Source organism: Monopterus albus, unplaced genomic scaffold (assembly GCF_001952655.1).
Source record: "Monopterus albus unplaced genomic scaffold, M_albus_1.0 scaffold13.1, whole genome shotgun sequence".
Taxonomy (NCBI): Eukaryota; Metazoa; Chordata; class Actinopteri; order Synbranchiformes; family Synbranchidae; genus Monopterus; species Monopterus albus.
Window position 1 is genome coordinate 218648 of NW_018127893.1, and position 9205 is coordinate 227852.

General features: G+C 40.7%; 2 protein-coding genes across 3 annotated transcripts in view; both read left to right on the plus strand.

The window, feature by feature from the left end:
* LOC109955091 (A disintegrin and metalloproteinase with thrombospondin motifs 2-like) overlaps positions 1 to 4966 on the plus strand; it is a 20406-nt gene extending 15440 nt beyond the window's left edge. The window contains exons 21-25 of one of the 2 annotated variants that reach the window (XM_020590926.1): positions 2019 to 2229; positions 2626 to 2755; positions 2860 to 2934; positions 3430 to 3625; positions 3890 to 4966. In XM_020590926.1, the coding sequence (XP_020446582.1) occupies positions 2019 to 2229; positions 2626 to 2755; positions 2860 to 2934; positions 3430 to 3625; positions 3890 to 4631 (1354 nt within the window). In that variant the 3' untranslated portion in view covers positions 4632 to 4966. The remainder of the gene's footprint in view (positions 1 to 2018; positions 2230 to 2625; positions 2756 to 2859; positions 2935 to 3429; positions 3626 to 3889) is intronic. The other variant, XM_020590927.1, reaches the window with a different exon arrangement.
* Positions 4967 to 6924: 1958 nt separating this feature from the next.
* ndufa2 (NADH:ubiquinone oxidoreductase subunit A2) lies at positions 6925 to 8618 on the plus strand. Its single transcript, XM_020591056.1, has 3 exons — positions 6925 to 7080; positions 8090 to 8196; positions 8433 to 8618. Exons 1-3 carry the CDS (start codon positions 6977 to 6979, stop codon positions 8522 to 8524), a joined length of 303 nt encoding a protein of 100 aa, XP_020446712.1. The 5' UTR covers positions 6925 to 6976; the 3' UTR covers positions 8525 to 8618.
* Positions 8619 to 9205: the final 587 nt, after the last annotated feature.

Sequence of the window (9205 nt, forward strand, 5' to 3'; positions counted from 1 at the left end):
TCCGTCTTCACCAGAGAGGTTCATTGAGGCACTTGATTGGCTGAAACATTGCACCAAATTAAAGTCCTTTTACATTCAGCATTCATTTATTTATCCCTAATTTCATTGCAGCAAGATTTGAAAATGGAGTCTCTCACTTGTTCTTCTGATAAGGGGTTAAAATAATGCCCAGGACCAAGCGCTCCATGTCTGCAAGCTAGCAACACCACGCCAACACCATAAGTTATGTGTCACTTCTCAGTGGCTGGCGCCAACCCCACATGATCAGGGTGCAGAAGATAATGCACTTTATGGTGCAGTGGAAACATGAAGGGGAGCGGCTCAGCACGGTTCCACCGAGCACACCTTGGCTTGGCAGGACTGACCTGTGCTGGTGGAAAAACACCTTATGATGTTAAACTTCTATGAGGTGGATCTCAAGTCTGGCTTTGGTTCACTATACTGAAAGGCTAAAGGCTTTATTTACTTTCTCACTGTAAATATTAAGCAAATGAAGTGCAAAAATATTAATAAATGCATATATATTACATGATACAAATAGTACATTTTATTTGACCAATTTGTGTTTTATTGCATTTTGTTCCTGAAATCTGCCTGAGTTGTCCTCTGTGCTGGGATGGGGATAATTTTCATTTTTTGGATCAAAGTTATCCTATTCCTTCTAAAAGGTTCTGAACGACACAGACTGAAGGTTTAATCCAGATCACAACCAAGATTGGGTTACATCATCTAATCGGATTTCAGTATCCTTTTTTTTTTTTTTTTTTTCCCATTTTCAAGATTTGATCCAATCTGCTAACTGAAATCCAGTCAGATAACTTCTGAACAACTGCTCCCAGAATCTGACCAGTGTACTCAGACCCTGATGCATCATTCATCTGGAGACTGACCAAGTTCTTTTAGCACCCTGGTTCATTTCATGACAGCAGAAATAATCTGATTATATTTCCAGAACTTTGTGGAGTGTATACAGATACAGAACTGGTGATGAGGGTCAGCAAATCACTTTTAAAAAATGTAGACAAACACTTTGAATAAAGTACTTAAAAAGCATAATAAGAATCAAAGAAATCAAACAAACTGAAATATTTCTAGTATTACAAACACTTTATTGTATAAGATTGAATGGACCCCTGACAAGATTATGAAGTTAAAGAGTCCATAGCGCTTTTCCTTGTTTTCTGACTTATCTACAATATTACAATGGGGAATTCTCAACTTAAACGTGACCTAAAGTAAAAAAAAAAGAGGTTTACATACAGTATGTTCTAGTATTTCTATGCAGAAGCAACTCGGTTTACACACGTCTCACAAACTCTCACTAGCGGATTAATGACCCATGATGTTACTGTTGGTGCTACGCTACCTGTTGGAATTCATTTCACTACTTTGGGACTGTATGTGGTCGTGTGGGGGAAGACGTGATTTACTGACCTTGGTTCTACTTGAAAGCAAATGATGTTTCCACTACTTGGTGGGACTTAACTAAGTTTTAAAAACATAAGTTGTGTGTCTCTTAATGCCTTGTTTCTGTAACGTTAAAGAGAATTGTTGTAAGGCTGGAGAAGTTACTATGTCTGCATTATGCCAGTTAAAATATGGGGTTTCTCAGTTACCCGCTTTGTTTAGAGTGTTACACATTTCTTTTTATCAGTACATATACCATTGTTTATCTATCTATGGAGAAGAAATTCATATTAATTAATGCCGTTGCAGTTCGTTGTGCTGTCCACTTGCGACACAACATCAGCAGCAGGAGGTGTGCGCGTTCACGAACTGTCCTCTCATTTTAAGGAAGAGGCTTTTGGCTCTCTGATTCTGAAACAATTAAAAACTATTTGGAGTTATGAGGGGTGCCAAGCTAATCTAGAGGTACCCAAGATTAAACATTTAATGGCTGGAAACGAGCAAAACGAGCAGCCATGGGCTCTTTAAAGGAAAGAACAATGCTGGAGCAGCTCTTGTTCACCCAGGAGCACAGATTTACTGTACCGTTTCTGTTCTGTTTGCCCCCTCAGCTGGGTGACAGGGGATTGGGAGGACTGCAGCGCCTCCTGTGGTCAAACCGGGTGGCAGCGCCGCTGGGTGAGCTGCCAGCAGGAGTCCAGCAGCGGACAGAAGCTGCGCTCGGTGCTCAGCAAGCTCTGTGGTGATGATCGACCAGACGGAAAACGCACCTGCAACCGCTTCCCCTGTCCCGCTGCCTGGCGAGCCGGGCCCTGGACCTCGGTACGAAAACTTAAGACAGGAGCAGAATTAACAACATTTCTTGTGTTGCCACCATGACGTCTGGACCTATGGACTGCCTTTGTTATTTTTTTTTCATTTGTAGACTAATTTCTTTATTCTTCGATTGCACCTTCTTACACCTTCTTTATGGACTACCTGTACCTCAGGATTACCTCTAGCTTCCTTCTCACTGGCCAACCTCAAACCATCTTCTTTCTGGACTACCTCAAGTTTCCATTTTTCTGGATTACCTTCACTCTTCGTTTGTCTGGATAACCTCCACCTTTCTTCTTTCTGGAGCTCATTAACTTTTATCTTTCTGGACTACTTCTACCTTTTGGGAGTTTCTTTAGAATCTGAACATTTAAGATCTAATCAGTACCTTTTTCATTTCAGTGTTCAGTCTCATGTGGAACTGGGACTCAAGAACGTCAGGTTGCATGTTCAAGTCCCAGGGGTTCAGCTGGAAACTGTTCAGAGCCTCGGCCACTCACAACCCGCACCTGCGAGGCCCCACTTTGCAGGGGTAGGCATCAGCCAATCACATCCCAGATGTTTGTTACTGACAGGGAGGGAGGGATGCTGGTAGTTGTAGTCTATGTGCAGCTGACTTACTCTCCCCCCCTGCAGGTGACCAGAATAACTCCACCATCCAGTGGCTGTCCAGGTCCAACCCAGACTTCTCAGCTCCGAGCATCTCCTCCAGTAAAGCACACACTTCTCCTCTTTCTCTTTCTTCTCCTCCTCCTCCTTTCCCCCCTGATTTTGTCACACGCTTGTTTACTTCCTTAACTCTCTGCCTCCTTGTCTGGTTTCTTTTATGATTGTGAATGTTAAGATTGATGCTTTAATGATGGGTTGGTTTTCCTGGGATGAACGGTGATTTTTACAGAGCAGCAAGACAGATGTACAGAAGATAAAAGGCTGCAGATACAGAATCCAGTTTCTTCTTGTTAGTTTTTGGCTCCTTTTGTCTTTTTTACAGCAGGTCAGACCCCATGATCTCCACCTTGACATGTGATCTGTATCTGGATCAGGAAAAACTCCATAATGCATTTGTAAATGATGTGTAAAGTTGTCCAATCATCAATGTGTTTGCGGGCTAAATTCTTAAAAACAATAATGGCCACCTGACTTTGCCTTTTCCTGCTAACTCAAGCGAATATTTGAATACAAATATTTGAATGTTCCAACTGGCAGCTGCTCCTGCTGTGTCTCCAGGACAGCGTTGCCGTGCTGACCGCTCAACATTTTGTCGAATGGAAGTGTTGCGTCGGTACTGCTCCATCGCTGGATACCGACAGATGTGCTGCAAGTCCTGCAGCAAAGGAAACTTCAGCAACTCCAACAACTTTAGCAACTTCAGCAGCATGAACCCATCACTCAACACCAGCAGGTGAAACCTGGACAAGAGTCGATGTAAAACAACTGGAGTTTGTTAGAGGGTGAATGTAGGCTGAGACAGTTCAGCAAATGAACCTTTCAGTTTGGGAGTCTTACTTCTGTGTAGGAAAGGTGTCTGTGGCCAGGGACTCAATGTCATAATCCATCGTTGCCCTTTTACTAATAGCTGATGTCATAGAGAAACACTTCATATTTGAAACCTTTAGACCTTTTAGGCACTTTAAACTGTCCTTTTTTCATTGTTCTTGTCTTTTAGTTTGTGGAGTTTGACCACGGAGATGACAACTTCAGCTTCCACCTCCACCTCGTCTGACAGCGGCCACATCATTGGTGACATCATCAGCATGCCACCTACCACCTTCACTGTAGGTCCATCCCCCACCAGAAGGAGCAGCAGTGATTTTGTCTACGTTGAGTATGATGATTATGATGAATATACATCCTATGAGAATCCATCGATTTCATCTGAGCCTGATGAGATTGTTCCAACTACCGCTAGTACAACTACAAGACGTCCAAGAAAAACTGCACCACCACATTTATTGAAGAAGACAACTACCACTCCCACAATGCTCCCTGTGATAACTGCTGGCAGTCTGACAACAATGGTGGTCCAGACGTCTGCTGTCCCAGAATTCTCCACTACAATGTCACCTGATTCTGATGACGTCATTGATATCACATCATCAGAAGAGTGGGGCCTTCAAACTGAAATCAGTCTGATAGAAACTGAACCAACGCCAACATCGTCTTCGTCCTCCTCCATCTCGCTCTCAAAAAAGGAGAACAACTCAGTGGACAGGATCCCGTACCGGATCCCGGGTTTGGACAGTGACACCACTAGAGGACAGCAGAACTACTTTGTGCTGCGGATGCCACCGATCCGTGAGCGAACACAAAACAAACGTATCCAGGAGCTCCTGAATGAGAAACGACGGCAGGATCTATTGAGGAGATCCAGCAGGAGCAGGACTGATAGGAAACACACCGGATTATAAAAAGACTTGAATAAACCTGCAGACTGTTTTTCTTGTTCACTCTTGATGTCGCATGTACAGCTTGCTCACTTCCCGCTACTGCTAGCGGACTCTTAATGAGAAACAGCAGAGCTGATTCGTCACACAATCATCTCTCATCTTCATAACGTTCTGATGTACAGTTAGTGTTTGATAATGAAGCATCACAAAGTCTAGACCTGGTCCGAGAAGATGAACTGCATAAGGTGACCCCTTTGCTTTAGAAAACGCCCGGTCTGTTAAAGCTTTTCTGGTTTTCACAGTCATGATGTTTGTACCAAATAATCCTGTTTCTAAATAAAGCAAAGTCTCGTCCAGCTGCTGCTGTTTGTGTGACTAATGGACATGTCAGCCACTTTGGGTGGAAAAGAGAGTTCACCTCTTCAGCCACACAGACGACATAAATCGACAGAAACATCAGCTTTAGCTTAGATACCTGGTCTGGCTGTGTTTACATGTGCACTAGTGTCCTGGTTATCATGGTTTCAGAAACCTGGAAGATTTTGAATGAACAGGTTCTCGTCGTGATATTGTATATTCATACTGTGGTATTGTTACTTGGGTAAAAGATCTGAGGACTTCTTTCATCACTGCAGGTGGTCAGCTGTCCACATACTTTTGGACATGTGAATCCCTCAGAATAAATCATGGCTAAATGAGGATTTGTGCTCTGTAACATGGAGATTTGCCTAAACTGAAATGGTCCCGTATTTGAGCTGCTCAGTTTTCAGTCACATGTTAAAGACGTTACCGGATCATTCTGAACTTTCTGGAGTTTTCTCTCTGATTCAGCGATATTGTTGATTTTTATTTCTCTCAGTGCTTCATGAAGACTATTTGTCTGTTCAGCATCAGACTGAATTCAGATCAGAGGAGTTGCATCATGTTTGGATTGTGTCTTATCACCGGAAGCAGCTGACTGCCTCCACAACAGTTTGGCTACAAGCAGAAAAGTGGAGATGCATGTTTTAAGTTTCATATTGAGACGAGAATCAAATCTTATCACAAGAAATGTGGTCAACTGAAGGTAAACTACAGGTAATGTTTGTTTTACAGAACTTCATGTTTTCTGTATCTTTATTCTTTTGTAATGTGGACAAACAGCAAATGAACATACAGTGTCAGAAAAACCATGAATATACAGTAGAGGCTCTGTACATGTCTCAAATCTCTTTACATTCTGCACTTAGAAATACTCAGATCCTTTGCAGTAATAGTACCACAAGGTAAAAATACTGCATTACAAGTCCTGCATTCACAACTGACAAATATCATATAAAAGTATTTGTTCTGGAGAGCAACACCCCTGTGAGAGATGTTCTAGTTCACATCATCAGATAATCTTTGCTGATGCATTAATGTGTACAAGTTCCCTGTTGTTATATTTGGTCAAGGTAGGGCTAATTTAAAATACATTTAAATTGTTTTTAAGGTAAAGGTGTATATGATTTTGGTACATGACCGGTTTTATGACATATGATTTTTTCACAAAACCAAATAATCAAGTAATATTATACAAAAAATAAATGACCACCAGCAGTTGTGAAATTCAGCTCTACAAACCATAAACCACAGCAATAGTCCAGCAGCCTGTATTACTATAATTTGATGCTCACTATCATTGGGTGCTATTAAAACACTCAATGTCTGATAAGTGATTTATGGCTGTGCATTACATATAATATCATTACACATAAAGTTTTATATGTAAAATCTCAATTTAACTCCCAACTGCAGAGGTCAGATTAATGTAGTGGAGTAAACAGTTCAATATTTCTGTTTGACATATGATGAAGTAAACACATAAAGGGTGTGATGCAAATAAAGTACAGTACATATGCCTAAAATTGTGCTTAAACACAGTGGAGTGGATGTATTTTTTTTATTAACTTTCCCTCACTGACTGCATTAAATTACAAGAAGCAATACCAACATTTAAAAACACACAGTTACAGGTATAAATCATACTTAAGTAAAAGCACAGAAGAATTATCAGCAAAATGTATACCAAAATAAAAGTATGTATGCCCCATACATTAGATATTTATATAATTCGATCACTATTATTGTATCAACATGTAAGGAGTATTTTGTCATTTTAATTACTTTATACGGTGCTGGAAGTTTTTATAACAATCCATCATAATTCATATGATGTTCTGTATGAATAGTTTTACTATGGTACGCTGTTAAATACATGTAATGCAGCAGAAGTTTGCCTTTGAGGGCAGACTCGGGGCTGAATTAGCAGAAGTCAGAGCCTGGCAGGATAAATTCCGGGGTGAAACAACCTTCAGCTCGTACTTGACAGGCAGCACAAAGCTAAGATGGCGGCTGCCGTAGTCCGGAGTCTGGGATCTACTTTGGGTAAAAACCTCCGGGAGATTCGCGTCCACCTCTGCCAAACCTCCGCGGCTAGCAAGGGGACCAGGTGAGCTTCGATTTGGCCTCATGAAGCGGGAATTCAAGAACCGGTAGTTTATCTTCAGTGACATTACTATGATTACTTAAATTATCAGCACTGCTAACAGCGGCTAGTTAGCTTAGCATCAGACACCGTGACCCGAGTTGTAACTGTTGTAATGCTGTTTTTGTTTACATGTTTGTCATTTTAACCGCGTGGTTCACTGAGAGTAGACACAGCAGGAAGAAAGTGCATTGGAAAAAAATTGCGTAAAAATTGTATGAGAAGGTACAGCAATTTGTGATATTGCATTATCTATAAACATGGGATGTTGTATATGCACCGACGTTTTTCAACTGTTATCCAACAATAACGTTACAGCTACAAAATGTGTAACTGGACAATTAATCACCTAAGGTTAGTCAGTCGTGAGGAAATTTATCAGCAACTGCTTTGATGATCGAATAATAGTCAATAATCTCCAGATTTTAATCAAAATGCTGAAACATGAGCTGCTTCCAGCCTCTTTAATATCTTTGTCACATATAAAACATTTTATGGACACCACGTTTGAGTCACTGTTTACAGACAAAAAATGTTAATTTTGGCTTAAGATGTTTCTAAAGCTGTCTTTGAGAACTGTCATTGAATGAAGTGTGAACATTAAGAAATTAGTCACAGGAGGTTTTTCTTATTTCTCTCATTCTGCTGATGTTACCTGAACGCAGCATTGTCACCCTGCACGTAGATCACAGAAGGATGTCTAATGTTGTATTACAAATCAGGAGCAAACCTTTGATTTCACAGGTGTAGCTGGTGCTGAAGTTGTTTGTGTTGGAATAACTGTAACTATGAGTTCATGTCAACACAGACATTGTATGTGGGAAGGAAAAGACACAAGTGAGGGGAACGTGGATGGATATGAGACCTCGGATGTACCCACGGTGTCAGTTTCAGTGTGACCCCTTCTGTCGTGACCTCAGAGGTCTACAGGAAGCAGTTGATATCAGAACTTCCTGCCTCTCTGTATTTGCAGGGACTTTGTGGAGCAGCACTATGTGGCTCTGAAGAAATCCAATCCAGACTTCCCAATCCTGATCAGAGAATGTTCTGGAGTCCAGGCCCGACTCTGGGCCAGATATGGTGAGTCTGACCGCATATCATCATGGAAGCCTGGGTTTTCTTTCCACTTGCAGCAGGAGGTGAACCACCATGTTGGGTTAATGAGTTTATTGAAGCTCTATTTGGAGGTCTCACTCTGCTTAACATTCTATCACATTATAAGCTTTAGACTTTGTTTTCCATTCAGTGGCACATATTGTTTTTGGTGTGTGTCTTTGTTGATGCCCCGATGATAAGAATAATACTTTGTGTTTTAGATTTTGGTAAAGAGAGCAGTGTCTCAGTGGAAAACATGTCAGCTGATCAGGTGGCCAAAGCACTGCAGACTCTGGTTCAGTCCAAACCCTGATCTCCCCCCACCTGCTGGAAGAGGTCCACTCCACCTGCTTCATTTATTCAATTTGTGTGTAAATGTGTTTATGAATAAACTTGAGTACTATTAATGTCACTCTTTTATTTTGAGGCTTTACTGATGAGCATGTTGGTTCACATAGTTTTACTGAGTTTTAAGTCAAGTCACTTTTATTTATATGGCACCTTTTTATACACATGCAGACTTAAGGTGCCTTACATCAGCATAACAAGGACATTGAAACTATTAAAGGAATAAAATGCCAAGGGGAGGAATTAATCTCCCCAGTGTGTTCAGACCCAGAACACGCTGGAGAAAATATATATCTCATCTGGGGTTTTTAATTGGGGTTTAAGGGGATTTTTTTAAGGGGTGTATTGATTCTAACTTTTAAAGACTTTGTGGTTTTTCTTGCTTCTAAGGTCTGCTGATTTTACAAAGGGACTTTCAGATTGTAGGAAGTCTTACTCATTTATAACCACATTTTTATAGTGATTAAAGGCAATTTTACTATTTAAAGACATTTTCCTGGGTTTTAATTAGTAATTTATTGGGATTTAACTATGTTTTAAGGGGTTTCATATACTTTTTAACAGGTTTTAGTAGTATTTAAGGAAGTTCCACTGTTTTTCCAGGGGTTTACCTGGGGAGGGGGGAATAAAAGTAAAATATTTAAAA